This window comes from Vanellus vanellus (genome assembly GCF_965231255.1).
Source record: "Vanellus vanellus genome assembly, chromosome: 24".
NCBI classification, from domain to species: Eukaryota; Metazoa; Chordata; class Aves; order Charadriiformes; family Charadriidae; genus Vanellus; species Vanellus vanellus.
The window spans coordinates 5428712-5446304 of record NC_138929.1 but is presented as its reverse complement, the minus strand read 5'-3'; the positions used below and the strand labels follow the sequence as shown (position 1 = coordinate 5446304).

Sequence of the window (17593 nt, the reverse complement as noted above, 5' to 3'; positions counted from 1 at the left end):
AGAAACATATAATTAAATTTACAAATGCTATTTACAGGTTTAATTACAAAAAAAAAAAAAAAATCCAAAGAGAAAGAGAGACACCCCTTAGACGTTAATAAATCTAAGAATAAAAAATATATAATAAACACCCCCCCCCACACACACACCCCCCACCAAAAAATAATAATAATAATAAAAAAAAAAATAAATTCAAGCCGAAGGGCAACGGCGGCGGTCGGGGGGAGGGGGGTGGGGGTGGTTTTTTTGGGGGGGGGAGGGGGGGGGTCACACCGTCGTCTCGCCCTGCTTGCTGTTGGTGAGTCGCGTGTAGAACTTCCTCCAGGAGTGCAGGGTTTTACCCGACCATATCCAAAAGCCGGGGGTGATGCCCACGATGAGAGTCATGAGATACTTGATCATGTAGACGGTGAAATCGGGGGTCATGCGGGGGTGAAGTGGAGGGGCAGGGGATGGCCAAACTCTTGCAGTTCTGGCTGATCCAGCTACGCTCCCAGTGCTCGCGGAACGCCTGCTCGTAGAAATAACAAGCGATGACGATGGTGGCCGGCACGGTGTAGAGGACGCTGAAGACCCCGATACGAACCATCAACCGCTCCAGCTTCTCCGTTTTGGTCCCTCCGTGTTTCATGATGGTGCGGATGCGGAAGAGGGAGACGAAACCGGCCAGAAGGAAGGAGGTACCGATGAAGAGGTAGACGAAGAGCGGGGCCAACACGAAGCCCCGGAGAGGATCGATGTTGTTGAGGCCCACGAAGCAGACGCCGCTCAGCAGGTCCCCGTCGATCTGCCCCATGGCCAGGATGGTGATGGTCTTGACGGCCGGCACGGCCCAGGCGGCCAAGTGGAAGTACTGGGAGTTGGCCTCAATGGCCTCGTGGCCCCACTTCATGCCAGCGGCCAGGAACCAAGTGAGGGAGAGGATGACCCACCAGATCGAGCTGGCCATGCTGAAGAAGTAGAGCATCATGAAGAGGATGGTGCAACCTTCTTTCTTGGTGCCCTGTACCACCGTGCGGTAGCCGTCCTCCTGGAAACGCTCGTTGCAGACCACCTTCTCCTCCAGCACAAAGCCGGCGATGTAGGCCACCGACACCATGGTGTAGCATCCCGAGAGGAAGATGATGGGGCGCTCGGGGTAGCGGAAACGCTGCATGTCCACCAAGTAGGTGGTGACGGTGAAGAAGGTGGAGGCGCAACACAAGACGGACCAGATGAGGATCCAGATACGGGCGAAACGGATCTCGTCCTCGTTGAAGAACATGTGGCCGTCGGGCCGGGTGGGCTCGCAAGGCGCCGCGCAGTCCTTCTCGCCCAAGAACTTGTAGTTGAGGTAGCTGGGCACCTTCAGCGCCCGCGGGCAGTGGAAGGGGTGGTCGAGGGTGGCGTAACGAGGGGCGCCCGGGGTGCCCTGGCCGGCCAAGGGCGTAGCGCTGGTGAGCAAAGCCGGCGAACCGCCATCCTCCGAATGGTTCTGCCCCACGCAGATCTGCTCGGCGCCGTGCCGGGGGAAATTCTCGCAACGTAATCGCTCCGGCCATTGGAAACCGAATTTATTCATGAGGGCTTCGCAGCCCTGGCGAGCCCGCTCGCAGATGGAGCGGCACGGCGGGATGGCCTGCTCCAGCACCGTGCAGACCGGCGCGTACATGGAGCAGAGGAAGAACTTGAGCTCCAACGAACATTGGACCTTCACCAAAGGGTAGAACTGGTGGACCTCCAACCCCGCATCCTCCTGGTTGGTGTGACCCAGTAAGTTGGGCATGATGGTCTGGTTGTAGGCGATGTCGGTGCAGAGGGGGATGGAGATGGGTTGGCAGAAGCCGTGGTCGGGGATGGAGATGCCCTTCTCGCCGTGCAACTGGCTCCGGCACGGCGCCGGCACGCTCAGCCCCACCAGCAGCCAGGCCAGGGCGGGCAGCACGCCGGGGCGACCCATGGTGCCCCGTGCTGCTGCGCCCGGATTTAGCGTGCCCGGTGCCCGGCCGGTCAGACGGACGGTCCTCCTGTCCGGATCTGCCCGTGCCCGGTACCACCTGGATGACTCCTGGTGACCAGTTCTGCCGTGCCCGGTGCCGCCCGGACGGTTCCCGGTGATCAGATCCGCCGCCCCGGTGCTGCCTGCGGGACTCCCGGTGACTGGATACACTCAGCTCCCGCCTGACCGGCTCCCGGTGTCCCGGTTCGTGCGAGCAGACGGCTCCGGGTGTCCCGCTTTACCGTACGCGGCGGGACGGCTCCCGGTACTCAGACGCGGCGTTCCCGGTGACCGGACCAGGACGCTCCCGGTGCTCCTCAGCGCTGCTCCCGTTGCCCGGACTTTGTCGGTCCCGCTGCTCCCGTTGCCCCGTCCCGGTACTCCCGGTCCCGGTGGCGCTGACGGAGTGCCGGTGGGGAGGAGGGGGAGGGGCTGCCGGGGGGGAGGGGGGGGGGAGGGAGGGAGGTGGGGATTCCCGGGAGGGGGGGGGTTACCGGGGGAGGGGGTTACCGGGGGGAGCGGAGCGGCCGCACCGGACGCTCCCGCCGCCTTTGTGCGGGGCAGCGCCGCGTCCCCGCCGGGCGGAGCGGCCCCCCCCGAGCCCCGCCCCCTGCGGGCCCCGCCCCCCCGCCCCGCCAATCACATTCAAACGCCGCGGGCGCCCCGCCCACCGCCTCCCCGGGTCCCCGCCCCCCCCGCCCGCCGGTGCCTCCCTCCCTCCCGTCCCCCCCCCGTCCCCCCCCCCCCCCCCGTCCCCCCCCGGGGCTCACCGGGCCGGGGGCACCCCGCGGCCCCCCCCCCCCCCTCCCGGCGAGAACTTTTTCCGCGCCGTGAAAACTCCCCCCGCGGAGTGGGGTCGGGACGGGGCCACCGGGAAAAGTCCCTCCCCGTGTCCCTTGTGTCGCCCCCCCTCCCCCCCCCCGCGTTCGTGTCCCCGGCCACCCCACCCCCCCGTTGTCCCCTGGCCCCCCTGTTGTCCTCTGCCCCCCCCACCCCCGTGTCCCCTGCTCACCATGTCCCCTGCCACCCCCACCATGTCCCCTGGCCCCCCTGGTGTCCTCTGTCCCCCCCCCCCGCGTCCCCTGCTCCCCATGTCCCCTGCCCCCCCCCCATGTCCCCTGGCCCCCCGGTGTCCCCTGCCCACACCCACCCCCCCCATGTCCCCTGCTCCCCATATCCCCTGCCCCCCCCGGTGTCCTCTCCCCCCCCCCCCCCCGACACGCTGCAGTGTGTCCCCCACTGTTCCCAGGTCCCCTTTAGGGTGCACTGGGGCAGGATTAGCCCCCGTGGCCCCCGCGGGTCCCGGCCACCCCCCTCCCCCGGGGACAGGGATGCCTTGGCCCCGCCACCCCTCCGTCCCCGGGGTGTCACCCAGTCGGTGCCACCGCCCCGTGGGGTGCCCACGGCCACCCCGGGGTGCTGCCGGAGCCCTGCGGCCCCACAAGGCCACGGCACAGCCAGGGCTGTCCCCGATGTCCCCAAATCAGTTGGCGGTGGTGGGGGACATCCCAAATCCTGCCCCCCACCTTGGCCCCGCACCTCCCACCCCAGCCGTGGCGAAGGCCACCCCTGTCCCCAAAACTGGGGCGATGGGAGGGAGCTGGGGGGCCGGGACACACTGGGGGGGACTGGGACACACTGGGGAGGGGGGTGAGACACAGGGGGGGGCACAGACTGGGACACAGCGAGGGGGATCTGGGACATGGCAGGAGAGGACTGGGACATGCCAGGGGGGGGACACCAGGACACACTGGGGGGATCCAGGACATGCTGGGCAGAACTGGGACACACCGGAGGGGTGACTGGGACACAATGAAGGGGGACCGGGATATACTGGGGGAGACTGGGATGTGTTGGGGAGGGACTGGAAACACACTGAGGGGAGGACTGGGACACAATGAAGGGGGACCAGGATATACTGGGGGAGACTGGGATGTGCCAGGGGGGACTGGAAACACACTGGGGGGGCACTGGGACACACTGAGGGGGTACCAGAACACACCGTGGGGGGGACTGGGACACCCTGGGGGGAGACTGGGACACCATGGGGTGGGGATTGGGATATACTGGGGGAGACTGGGATGTGTCGGGAAGGGACTGCAAACACATCAGGGGAACACTGGGACACACCGAGGGGGGACCGGGACACACGGGGGGGGGACTGGGACATACTGGAGGGGACTGGAAACACACTGGGGGGGGACTGGGACCCAGCAGGGGGGACTGGGACGCACTGGGGGGGGGACAGGGACACACCGGAGACCCTCATCAGGGAAAGAAACTACAGGCAATCACCCCAAATTTTGGCAGCGGGATGGGGAGGGGGGGGTTCCCCTTCCCAAAGCAGCATCCCAAGGAAGGGGCAGATGGAGGGGGGTGTGTGGGGGGGATGGACGAGGACGTGGCGGGCAGCCCAGTGCCCCCAGTCCCCGCTCCCTTTCTGGGAGGGGGGGTGAGGGGTGCGAGGGGGGGTCTCTGCCGGCTGCCTCCTTCCCCTCCGCCGTCCTCCCTCCCTCCCTTTCTCTCCCTTTCCTGTAACTTAAGCTTTTGTTGTGAGCGGGAGAAGCCCGGGCTGCCGTGAAAAGAGGGCCCCACCGCCTTTCAGAGCGTAATTGAAACCATTGCGCGGCTCCTGGCCGAGGGGGAAGGGCAGGGGGGGGCTCCAGAAATCAAAGCTGAAGTGGGGGTGGCGGTGGTGGAGTGTGTGTGTGAGGGGGGGGGGGAACGACGACACACGATGCGCACCCAACTCCCGTCCCCGTCCCGGTCGGCAGCACGCCGGGGGCTCCCCAGTTCTCGCCAAGGGGTCGGGGATGGAAGGGTCCCCCGTGGCCCCCGACGAAGCGGGGACGGTGTGGTCCTGTGGGGTGACCCGAGGTGGGGGGGGTGCCAGCAGCCGGACGGCCACCGAGACCCCGGCAGGGGCACCCAGGGGTGCTGCCTTTGGGGAGAGCGCCCAACCCGCGGCCGCCATGTGCCAGGGAGGGCGGCTCGGCACGGCCGGCGCTTGGCGGCCGCCCAGCGAGTCCCCGGCCGGGGAGGTGCTGGCCGAGGGCCTGGCAGGGCGCCGGGCTGCGGGGGCTGGAGCTGAGGCCGGATCCTGGCCAACGGCTGCCTCCCGGCCCCTTCCCGGCTCCCCGTTTAGCCGGCGTGACGTGGGGTGGCCCCACTGGCCACGGCTCCCCTCGGACCCGTGGGTGCAGGCTCTGGCTTGGGTGACACCCCATGTCCCCCACCTCGGTGGCCTTCGCCCCGGCCCCGCCAGCCGGGGACAGGGACAGAGGGGGTGCGGGGGTGTCAGCGGAGCCACGTGGATCGTGGCTTCCTAAAAGCTTTGGATTTTGGCTTCTTTCTGGGAGTGGAGGGGGATTCACTTCCAGAGGGGGTGGCAGGGGCTGGGGCTGTCCCCGCTCTCCCCGTCCTCCTGGGTGCTGCAGGGTGCTGGTGGCTCAGGACAGGGGGTCCCCAGGACCTCGGGCACGGGGGAGGATGACATGGGGACGTGGTCCCACCCGGAGTCGGTGCGGAGCCCTGCTGGGGGGCTGCCAGCCCCGGGAGAGACCCCTAGGTGGGTTGGGGGGGACACACGACACCCCGGGGAGGAAACCGGTGGGGTCACGCCTGCTCAGGGGCATCCCCTCGCAGGGACATGCAGCGTGGCCGGGGAATCCCTTTGGTCCCATTTGTCCCTGTCACCAGGCTCCCAGCCTGGTCCCCAGGTGCCGCCAGGGGTGTGCTGGGTGGGAGAGGGTCCTGCCCCCTCCCCAAAAGCTTCCCTGCGGGGGTCTAGGGTTGGCATCCTGGGCAGAGGGGATCCTGTGAGGACAGGGACCCATCCTGGCACCCAGCAGGAGATGGTGGGTGCTGCCAGCAGGCCAGACTGGGCATTACTGGGAGCATGGGACCAAGCCCAGGTGTTGTCGTCCCCCCTCCCCCAGGGGTCCCCTTCACAGCCCCCCAGGAACTGCTTAGGTTGGGGGGACCCAGGAGTCCCAATCCCCCCACTGCTTCACTCTCACTTGACCCCAGTAGAGCACTGGGGGATGCTGGTGGGCACTGGTGCTGCCAGTCCCCTGCCCGCAGCACCCCGGGGCGTCCCCAGGTCGCTGCCTGTCAGGGGATGGCCCATGGGTGCCACCACCTCTGGTGGCTCCGGTGTCCCTGTCGGAGCAGGGCATGGTCCCCTCTCCCTGGGCCTCCTCCAGAACCACGGGGTGCCAGGAGGGCCAGGGATGGGGGACGCAGCTGGAAGCCCCCAGGTCCTGTCCCCGGACCCCCCGGCAGCACCCCAAGCGGTGCCCAGTGCCCCCAGCCCCGCCACGGGCAGCTCTGACCCCTCTCTGAGCCTCCTCCCTGGGGACAGAGCCCTGGTGCACACCCGTGGGTGACACCGACGCCGGGACTGGGTGACACTGACACCGGGACTGGCACCGGCCCCGCACGCTGCCCCGCTCCTGGGCTGGTGGCCAGCACCGCTCGGGAGGGCAATATTTGGGAGGGGGGGGTGGGGGGGGTGTCTCTGGCAACACCATCTCCCACCACCCCCATCCCATGGGGATGGGCACGGAGGAGGGCGAAGCGGAAATCGGGGGACCAAGCGGCAGCGCCAGGGGATGCCAGGCAGGACGGGGCACCCCCCGGGGGTCCGCCAGGAGCTCAGAAGAAGGCATCCCCCCCCCCTGCACCCCCCCGGCCCCTGCCCTCAGCTTTGTTTCACACTTAAGAGCCTCTAATTAAAACCAGTCACAAAAGCGCTGGCTGGCGGCAGGCTCAAGGTGCCAGCGGAGGACGGGGGTCCGTCACCAAGGGAACAGAGAGGGATGCGGGGCCCCCAGCACGGGCACCACGGCCCCCCCCGCAGCCCCGTGCGTGAGCGGGCACACGCGTGTGCTCACAGACGCACAAGCACACGCGTGCACACGCAGCGCCCGTGGGAGCGTGGGGACGTGGGAGAGGGGCTGGGGGTCGGGGGGTGCTGGTGGGTGACGGCGTTGGGGGGTGCTGGTGCGAAAGGTCTGCTGGTATGGGTCCCGCGTCGTGGGACGCACGCTGTCCTGTGGGTTCCGGAGGGCAGGAACCAGCGCCTGCTGTTGTCAGGCCTGGTTTGTACTGGTCTAAACTGGTCTAATGGTCTGCAATGGCTTCATGGGGTGGGAGGGGTGCATGAGCAGCACTGGCCAGGTGGGCTGGGGGGTGAGCTGAGCCCTGGGGTGAGCCGTGGGGTGAGCTGAGCCCTGGGGTAGCCATGGGGTGAGCTGTGGGACAAGCTGAGCCTTGGGGGGCCAGGCTTGGGGTAGCCATGGGGTGAGCCGTGGGGTGAGCTGAGCCTTGGGGGGCCAGGCTTGGGGTAGCCATGGGGTGAGCCGTGGGGTGAGCTGAGCCTTGGGGGGCCAGACTTGGGGTAGCCATGGGGTGAGCTGAGCCCTGGGGTAGCCATGGGGTGAGCCGTGGGGTGAGCTGAGCCCTGGGGTAGCTGTGGGGTGAGCTGAGCCCTGGAGTAGCCGTGGGGTGAACTGAGCCCTGGGGTAGCCGTGGGGCGAGCCATGGGGTGCCCCAGCACCAGGACCAGCCCTCGTTGCCGGCGTGGCCGCAGCGGGCACCCACGAGCCACCGGCAGGCACCGGGCGCAGCGCGTTAGCCAAACCCCAGCACCCGGAGGGTCCCCAGGGCCGGAGCAGAGGGCTGAGGGGTGACCCCGTGAGCGGCCATGAGGAGCCACGGGGGGACAAACCCCCACCGGGATGAGGGTCCGACTGCCTGGACACCACCGGGGGGGTGAAACCCCAATGGCCGACATGTCCCCAACCTCCACCCAGTGTGGGCGGGGGGACACAACCCGCGCCGAGCCGGGCTGGCAGGCCGCTGGCCGGGATGGCGCGCGGGGGGGGGGGTGGGGGTGGGGGGAAGCTGGCTTAAGCACACCTTGACCTTGCTGGCAGGGGAGGGATCCCTTCAGCTTGTCCGACACATCTCCTGCCAGCGCCCGGCATTGAAAGCGCGGCGAGCTCGCGCGCGGAGGAGCCGGCATGAAAAGGCAGCTTAGGCATCTCCTGCTGCGAGAGATGGATTAGGGGCTTCGGGGAGGGCCCGGGGGGACAAGCGAGAGGCACAGCCGCCGCGGCGTGCCGGGGACCAGGCTTCTTGCCGGCGGCCACTGGGCAAGAGCGGGTACAGCTGGGCACGGTGCCGCTGGCCACCGTCTCGCGGCATCCCGGTGGGAGAAGGGGGCAGCGGGCCAGGCGCGGCAGGACGGGATGCTAAGGGGGTTCCCCAAAATGGAGCGTGGGAAGCGAGAGGGACCGTCCCGGCTGAGAGGAGGACAGGGCACCCAGGGCTGGCAGCCCTGCTCCCCCGCACGGCCCCGGCCTCCCCCCGGCGGGTCCCCAAGGCATCCGCCACCCCGTCCCTCAGCTGTCGCTGTCAGGGGGACGTGGTATTTTTAGAGCCGCCCGGGGACCGGCAGGTCGAGCGGTGACAGTTTTTGCCCATGGAAGCGGGCGGTGCGGGGCGGGGGTGGCGGGAGGCTCTGCCAGCCCCCGGCAGTTTCCCTTTTTGCTCCGATTTGGGGTCAGAAATGTCCCATTTGTCCCCAGGGGAAGCCCCCGTCGCTGGCAATGGGTCCCCGTGGGGCAGCGGGGGTCCAGCCCTGTCCCAGGGCCCTGTGCTGGGACAGGGTCTGCGTTCCCAAGGCGGAGTGGCCCAGACCCCTCTGGGTCCCCCCACAAGACTGTCCCTGGTGTACAGGGTGGGAGTCGATGGCACCGGTGGCCCACGTCCCTCCCCACGTCGGGAACAGCTGTGCCCCCGGCCAATGGTGGGGGGACCCTGCCAGCACCGGGCATGTGACAGGAGGTGACAGAGCTGGCTGCTATTTATACTGGGCCCTTGTCAGGGCTGGGTGTGGGGACACAGGCGAGCTTGTGCCACAGGCCCAGGGTGGGTGGCCTTCAGGGTTCCCGCCTGTCCCCCAGCACCACCCAAATGCCCCCTGTAGGGGGTGTGTGTGGGGGGGGGCTGCAGCAGGGCCATGAGGCCCATTCCTGCCCCCATGGCATCTCACGGCCACTCCAACTGTCCCCAGCCCACTGGGGACACTGAGCCGTCCCTGTGGGACACTGAGCCACCTCCGTGCCCAGAGGGGACACAGAGCTGTGCCCAATGGGAACATCAAGCTGTCCCCATGCCCAGTGGTGGCACAGACTGATCTCTGTGCCCAAGGGTGGCACTGAACTGTCCCCATGCCTGATGGTGGCATGAAGTTGTGCCCAACAAGGACACTGAGCTGTCCCCGTTCCCCATAGAGGCACAGAGCTTTGCCCAGTGGGGACACTTGAGCTGTCCCTGTGCCCAGCGGGGACAGAGCTGTCCCCATGCCCAGCCCCTCCAGGCTAGGGGGTACCAGGGGGGCAGAGCGGGGCAGGTTTGTCCCCCAGCAGCCACAGTTCCCTTTTGGCCACCCGTCCCCACATGGGCTACCCTTGCTGTGGGGAGAAGCCGAGGGGGGACCCATTCCTTCTGGGCCCCCACCGGCTCCCTCCTCCGCAGCAAGCGGCGAGGGCCGGGGGGCCGCAGCCCCCGCACAAAGCTGCTTTACATGAGAAGAGGGGCCCAGGCAGCCGCAGCGCCGGCCTCCGCCTCCCGGCCCCTGGCCCGCAGAAAGGGGCCTCCTTCCCTCCCGGTTCCCGGCCTGCCCCTGCTCGCACACGCACTCACGCTCACACCCGTAGGTGCACGCCGCACACGTACACACTCAGGGGGTGGGGGTCCCCTGGACTGGGGACACTGTCCCCCTTGAGCACCTCGGGCAGAGAAGCCCGGGCCCTCCCTGGGCTGCCTCCCCAAAGCCCCCCAGCCCCAGCTCCCTGCTGCCACGGCCGCGCTCCACTTGCCCCTGCAGCACTGAGGGAAACTGAGGCAGGGAGTGAGGGGCCTCGAGGAGGGCACCCAGCCCCGGGGGGGCACCCGTCCTGCCTGCCTCAGCACCCCTGGGGGGCCAGATCCCCCTCACCCCAAAGCCTAAGCAGGCAGGGCTGGGTGACCCCCATCCATCGGTGATGATAAGCACCGGCTTGGTGAACACAGGGGGGTTGGGGGGGGCCATGCTGAGCAGGGGCGTAAGCCACCAGGACACCCGGGTCCTGCTGGGGAAGCCGCCACCCTCCCCTGGGGGTGCTGGGCACTGGTGCTCATCCCGCCCGGCTCAAATCAGCTCCATCTCCCTGCGGGGACATGTCCAGGTCAGTCCCCCCACAGTGAGTGGGGGCCCCATGGTGTGGGTGGGGGTCCCACTGCCCACCGCGGTGAAGCAGGAGCTCCCTCTCGTGGGCACGGCCCCGGTGCTGAGCAGGGCCCGGGGTGCCCACCCGGGACCCACAGGTGGGGTGGCTGCAGGACACGTGTGTCCCTGTGACCAAGCCACCCATGGGGCCGCTCCCCGCAGCGTGGCCAGGCTCCCTGGGCAGGCTGCACCCTTCCCGCCTGGGTGCTTCGGGAGGAAAAAGGGGGGGAAATTCCCCTCCGAAAACACAGCGGTGACTTGGAAGGAGAAAGGCTGCTCCCCTCCCTGCCTCTGCTTCTCCACCCTGCACGGGGCTGAGCTGCAGGGCAGGCCTTGGGACACAAGGAGCCACGGGGACATCAGCAGGGAGAGAGACCACGACCCGTAGAGGAGAGGCAGAGACCTGGCAGCTCCGGACGAGCAACTGCCCCTTACCCAGGCAGGTGGGACCACAGCCCCGGTGTGGGATGAGATGGGTGACCCCCGGCGCTGAGGTGTTTGAGGGGAGCAAAGTAAAGCACAGACAGGCACAGTGTCAGCAGGACTTTCTTAGGGCAGCAAGGAGCAAATCCCAGCACGTTCCTGCCAGAGAAAGCTGTGGGAGCCACCCTGCGATGCAGAGGTCTCAGCTCTCGACCACGAGGTCCTCCTCAGCGCATAGGACTGACTGATCCCCAGAGATAGACAGGATTAGGGGGATTTCCTGGAAGGATTTCCACAGGACTGCTGAGGTGGGCAGCAGGATGAGAGCAGCATCCCTCCGAGCAAGTTAAGAGGCAGATGCATGAGGGAGCTCCACGCAGGAGTTTTGGCAACACAGCCCAGCTTGGCACACTGCAGTAATAGATCAAGTCAGCTCTACTGCGAGCTACATCGCGTAGCACAGAGCATGACCACCGCTTCGGCCTCCCCTGCCGCCAACTCGCAGCCTCACTGCGCAGGGCTTGCCCTCACAGGCATTCACCTTATCGACAGGTTCAGTGGAGCAGGCAGAGGCACGGTCTGGTGAACACGCTTCAGACAGGCCCGTTTCCGAACTCCTCGCTGCTCACCCTGCCTGGACGAGGCGGCAGAGGGCAGCACGCAAGCAGGATCCGAGCAGCGAGGCTTCTGGTGAGAGAAAGAAAAGGAATGAATGGAGCGACAGATGGAATCCGGTTTTCCTGCTGTCCTGGATGGCGGAGAGACGGCGACACACGCCGCCATGCTCAGAGACAGCTGGTAACAGCTGTGGCGGTGGATGGAAAAGCAGGGCCTCATCTGCCACGGCCCCTGCGCTCAAAGGCCTGTGGGCTGCTGCGAGACAGAGACCCCAGGCATTGCCTGGTGTGGGCAGGCCCGGGAGTGCCGCTCCTCTGCCACCACATACGGGGATCCGGCTCTGCTTGCGCAAGCCAGGCACATGCCTCCCTGCTCAGGGGTGAAGAAAGGCCCCTGTGGCCTGGCTGAAGGCCTGGGGTGGGAGCAGGGCTACAGGCACGGCTCCACCTGGTCCCGGGCACTGTGCTTCACCTCAGGGTTGGCTCTGAGCACCGTGATCCAGCTCAGGCTTTGCGCTGGGCACCATGGCCTACCTCAGGCCTGGCACCAGGGCCCCATCAGCCACCTAAGGGCTGGCCCCAGGCCCCATCACCTGCCTCAGGGCTGGCCCCAAGCCCAACTACCAGCCTCGGGGCCGGCCCTGGGCCCCATCACCCACCTCAGGGCTGGCCCCAGGCTAGCTGGGCCATGGGCCCTTCCCCACCGCCCCCGGGGCCCTGGGCTGCCCCGACGCCCCTCAGCCCCCCCCCGCCCCCCCCGGGCCTCTCTGAGGATAGTCTGCGCATGCGCCTACTCAGCAGCCAGTAGGACCCGCGGCGCACGCCAGGGGGCGCCGGCGAGTCTGCGCGCCTATTGGTTCCTACAGCCATCACTCACGAGGCTAGGGCAGCCCCATTGGTTCGGGCCGTGAGGGCGGGAAGACTGAAGCGGAGCCCGGGTCGAGTCCTCGTAGCCTGAGGACTTTGCGCGTGCGCACAACGGGACGGGTGGGGGCGGTGCTCTGTGTGTCCCCCCCGGTTGCCAGGCTGCGCGCGCAGGGCGTGGCGCACGCGTAGCGCGCGTTCCGTTCCAAACCGCACCAGGCTGTGGGGACGGGGGGGGACACGACCCGCCGTAGCGGAGGTTAAACGGTGCGACCGACAGTGCCTGCGGCCCTCCACCTTTCTCCGGCAGCCGCCTGCCAGCGGGCCAGCCGCCGCCTCGCTCGGCCTGTAGCAGCGAGCCGCCGCTCCGCCCACAGCCGCCGCTGCTGCCGTTGCCGTGAGGGGTGGCCCGGCGCCGGGCACGTGACCTGCCCTGCCGCGCATGCGCGGTGCGGCGGCGCGGGCGGCGCTGAGGAGAGGCGGCCGGAGGCGCGGGGCCGGGCCGGGCCGGGCGGCGGCGCAAAATGGCGGACAGGTTCTCCCGCTTCAACGAGGACAGGGACTTCCAGGTAACGGCCGCGCCGCGCGGGCGGCGGGACACCCCCCCCGTCCCCCTTTCTCCGCTCTACCCCGGGGCCTCCCGCTGTTTCCTCAGGCCCGGGCGGGTCGCCCCCCTTCCCCCGGTGGGGCTTTGTGCGCGGGCCCGGCGCTCCGCCGCGGCGGGTAACGACACAAAGGCGGGAGCGCGAGGGGCCGGGCCGGGCTGTCAAGGTGACCCACGGGAGGGGGACAGCGGCCGGCGGTGTGGTAACGGCGAGGGAGGGGGGCGAGCGGGCCGGCTGGGGCTCCCCCCGCTGAGGTAACCCGCCCCCGCGGGAGCGGGGGGGTTTGGTGGCTTTTCACGGTGTGTTAGGCCGGGGCTCACCTGCCCGGAGCTGCCCCCCCCTTCCCCTCCCCGGCCCGGGGCTGCCCCCACCGAGCCCCGCACCCCGGCGGGGCATCCCCGCCTCTCCGGTGCCACAGTATTCCCTTCGTTGTGAAAAAAACGCCTTTTCCTTCCCCTAGATCCCCCCACCCCCCCGCCAAGAAAGCATTAGTATTTCGACGTAATTAACGCCGCTGTTGCTCTTTTAAAGGGGATTTAAATAAACAATGGGAAAATTAACGTTGACTCATTAAGCCTAAACAATGGCATTTTGTTTACTGACTTCAGCCCGAGAGAGTCTCGAGGTTACAAAGAAAAACACAAGGAGTGAGGATGAACGCAGCTGGAGAGCAGCTATTGATGAGCTCTTATGTGTCCTCCTTGTTTTGGGAACCCGAAGTTGGAATAGTGCTTTTCGCCTAAACTCCTACCTTTCATCTGAAGATCTGGGAGGGTTTTTTTTGGTAGTTGCGGAGCTTGCGTAATTCTACTTAATGTAGCATTAAGATGCAGTCTTGGAAAGAGTCAGGACATCCAGTGTGTTGTTCCGTCTGGATGTTTGAGGGGATGCACGCTTCATAAGTCTGTATTAAACTGTTTTAGAAACGCATGAGAAAATACGTGGTTGACTGCACCATTTGCATTGCCTTATCTGTGGACTGTAGGTATGGCTTCCTAACGCAGCCCTCAACACAGGGGCTGGTTTGCATCCTTCATTTCCTTAAATAAAGAAATGAGTCGTAATTAATATTGAAATGGTCTGATTAGCTTTTGAAGTTCCTGTTTCAGGAAGTGGAGCGAGCCAGATCTTGGGTTTGAAAAATATGTTTCTCGTAATAGTTTGCTTTGGCAGGGGAGGGGAGAGATGGGGAACCTACAGCGAGTCAGGTACTTCAGGGTATACCCAAGAAACGGGTAAGCTCTATCGTCGTGTATTGCACAACTTGTTAATGTGTGCTTTTTGCTCGGTGTCCTTGTTCTTGTCCCTTTGTGGGGCAACCCCTTTGCAAAAAAAAATAATTGTAGCAGCAAAACCTGTTACTGTGTCATTGCTCTGGTCATGCAGGGAGAATGTGTAGTGATGTCAGAGAGGAAACAGGGCTCCATTACCTGATGCCGAAATCTTAAAAGCTGCCGAGCGTGCTCGGAAACAATAACCCAGTCACAACCCTGTTTTCCCTTGACTTTAAGAAAGGGCACTATTTTTAATTGGGACTGTATCCATGCCAAATATCAGCCTTTCATTGTTTTTTCCCATAGACCAGAGTAAAAAATAAAAAAGTTGGGTTTGTTTTTATAGTAGGGTAACTTCTCTGTTCTTTTCTCCCTGAAAATTTGCCGATGCGAAGATGTTTTATTTTGTGCATTAAAGCTTGCTTCAAGGGAAAAGGGGAATCGGTCCTCTGGGAAGAACAGTTTGGCGTTGGTTAAGGCATGCAGAGGACTGAACGTGAAAACAATGAACCATCAAAGAGCTTGTTAGAGGCAGACTGGGCCCAAGTATCTTGGCCAAGGTCGCACTGAATTGCTGGGAGCTCAAATGCCTGTGCACGTACCCCTGATGGTTGGTCAGTCTGATAATCTTTCTGAATTATATTGTTGGAGGAAGGCTTTTTGAACCGTATTATTCCTCCCTCTTCATCAAAATCGCTTTCGGAAAAGATTTTTGACATTTTTCTCTATATTTAGATGGTGGTCACTTGAGATTATAACACTGGTGTGGAATAAAGGACGTGGCTCGCTATACTGTTTGCAGGTTTGCTGTGAAAGCTGTGCTTTGACAGTTGCTAAGCATAGGTAAAAATATGCCTGCCTTTGGCATGCAGCTTTTGATCATCTCTACAAAATACTCGAAACTATAGCAAAACTAAGACTCTCTGTTAGTGTGAAGTCACAAATTTGTAGGTAGGCTCCCTTTGTAGGAGTGTTTCTGTCAGTGTTAAGAATGCCTTTTTCACGCAATTTTTATTGGTTTTAATTCTAAGCTTCAGCAGGTGAAATTTCTATCTTTTAACCGAGCATGACTACAGACGTGACCCCGTGTTCCTGCTAGTCTGTTGAGACCCAAGTAGGCACGACAAAAGGGAGATGGTGCTCTAAAATTACATGGATAGAAGCAGGAATGGATGGGGCATGGGGGAGGGGGGGCTCTAAAAATCCCTTGGATTTTGTTCTTGGGTGATCTACTTGTGATCTTCTTGATGAAGTAAAAGGATGTGTTACCGTCTCGAGAGGGGAAGAGAAACAAAAGGCCATGAGTAAAGTGTATGGGTCAAAGGAACCTTTTAGCTGTTTGGAATAAAGGCAGATGCCTTGGGATCAGTGATGTGGCTAATGGAAGAGAGTCACTGGATGAAAAAACCCCAACATTTTAAAGTTCTCTTTGTTGTTAGCAGCCTTCTGTCTGGAAAGGAACTGGAAAGATTCTGGGTTTGGGAGGATTAGTTTGGCAAAAGTGCGAGTCAAGCATTGATGTGGGCAGGGGAGAGATGAGGTTAGCAACGCGGGGTTAGCAGAGGTGATATTCAGGTTTCTGAGCTTCTGATATGCTGTAGAGAAGTGGATTAAAGGTGAGAGAGCTGTTGAGAGCTATTCTTTCCTCCGCTGTGCCTGGCTAAAGGAAGCTCAGTGCAATCGGGGAAGACGGGAATGGAAATGTACAGCACTGGATGGAAATGGGTTCAGGAAGGAAAGGACCTAAACCAGCTGAGAAAAAGAAGGTATGAACAGTGTGAAGTGCGTAAAAGATGACGAGTGGAGAAGGATTGTTGAGCCGAAGGATCAACTGAGGGTTGGAGGAATAAGAGGGGATGGGGGACCTTTGCATGGCTGCAACCAAAGCCATGTGATAGATATAGAGAAAGCTGCAGAGGGAATGAAGACATGATCAGGGGGTTGTAAGTAACCCTGTGGAAAAGAGTAGCTAGTGTAAGGATAAGAAGGTCAGACATCCTTAAGGATAAAGACTGGTATGGAGAGGGAGGAGAAAGATTATGTACTTGGAAATTATTCCCAATCCTTTCTATGGTAGGTTGGAAGGAACCTCAAAGCTAAGGATGGTTTGAAAGTTGAAATTGCCAAAGGAGCAGGAAATTGGAGGGTATTGCCACAATTAGCAGCTTTTGGTGGTTTTTTGTGTGGTTTTTTTTTTGTGCGGGTTTTTTTTTTTTTGTGGTTTTTTTTTTTTTAATTTTATAAGATTGTCTTGCTTTTGCTCTACTGTGTAGCTTTAGAAGCTGCACAAAGGGTGTAGACCCTCTTCTCTTTTTGCTGTATGCTCCCAAACTGTAGAAAAACTCAAAGGAAAGTCCTGGTTTTGACTGTGTTTTGCAGGTGCTGAACTTGAGGGCAGCTCCAGTGAAAGACTTTTAGCTTTGCTCTGTCCAGTAATAGTCGATCTTTCCCTGACCACGGCAGCACAGCAGTTTGTTCAGGAGGCTTTAGGCACTGAAATGAATTACGGAAGGAGGAGGGATTTTACTGACCTTGCTTCTCTTTCCTTTCTTTAGACCCTGAAATGGTAAGTTAAGCCTGCTGGATGGCTTACCCAAATAAATCCCAACCTTTTTCCGTTTTCCATTACAGGAGGGATTATTTTTGAGTGGGCCACTGACAAGCTTAGTCCTTTGGTTAAAAGATCGTACTACTTATCTGTCACAGGGATGTCTGTCACTTGTCTGCCTCTGCCATCTCCTTGATTGACTGGCTTCCCCACGGCAGAGACAAACTTGTGAACCATTGTAACTTCAAGTAATTATGAACGAAAGCTGTCGACTATGCTAACAGAGTATTTTAAAAGCATTACTGAAAGCAGTGTGAATACATGAGACTGCTGCAATAAGTAAATATATTTTTAGTGTTATTTTTGTGTAATTACAGTATTTTTTTTTTTGTTAGATTAGCTATACTGAACTCGAAGAATGAATACTCTGGATGTCTTCATATCACTGAAATCCAGTGGAGCTCCCAGTTAGTCGCAGACGTTGAGAAAATGTTTTGTTGCTATATCTTTCTCCTTTTCATTGTTGAAGCAGAAATATTACAAGCCATATGTGTATATGTGTACAATAATTTCCTCTTCCTACATACATTGCACTTACTTGCATCATTAGCCAGACGGAACACAAACTGTTCTGTCTCTTGTTTTTTTAGTTTGTTGTATAGTCTGTATAATAGAATAACACTTCCACCAAGCAGGAATGCCTGTTTTTTTCTAAACTGGGTTGAAATGTGGCCAGTCTGAACCTCAGTTCTGGTATTCTTGCTTATGCCAAGAAGATAGGCAGGGTTCCCCCCCCTCCCCCCCCCAAAAGGATTCAAAGAGCTAACTGAGCACATCGCTGTTACTGGTTGGTTTGTGCTTCTAGTTCTGCTGCTTCCAGCAAGTTGAGCTGAACGCTGATGGCATGGGGATTTTATGCTTTTTAATTGGCAGAATGTCAGGGGTAAGTTTTGTTCCCAAGCAGCTTAGGCAGTCCGGCTTACCGGACATCTGGGCCGACAGCGTG

General features: G+C 61.9%; 2 protein-coding genes across 3 annotated transcripts in view; one reads left to right on the top strand and one right to left on the bottom strand.

Moving 5' to 3' along the window:
* Positions 1-218: 218 nt before the first annotated feature.
* FZD2 (frizzled class receptor 2) lies at positions 219-2001 on the bottom strand. Its single transcript, XM_082494761.1, is given in 2 exon segments — positions 219-426; positions 428-2001. Coding segments are annotated over 2 exon segments (1671 nt in total). The 5' UTR covers positions 1940-2001; the 3' UTR covers positions 219-267.
* A 10664-nt stretch (positions 2002-12665) lies between these two features.
* GPATCH8 (G-patch domain containing 8) overlaps positions 12666-17593 on the top strand; it is a 58498-nt gene continuing 53570 nt past the window's right edge. For both annotated transcript variants that reach the window (XR_014270017.1, XM_082494866.1), the window contains exon 1: positions 12666-12729. Coding sequence is in view for 1 of the 2 variants with exons in the window: in XM_082494866.1 (XP_082350992.1) it covers positions 12685-12729 (45 nt within the window). In the remaining variant the exon portion in view is untranslated. The remainder of the gene's footprint in view (positions 12730-17593) is intronic.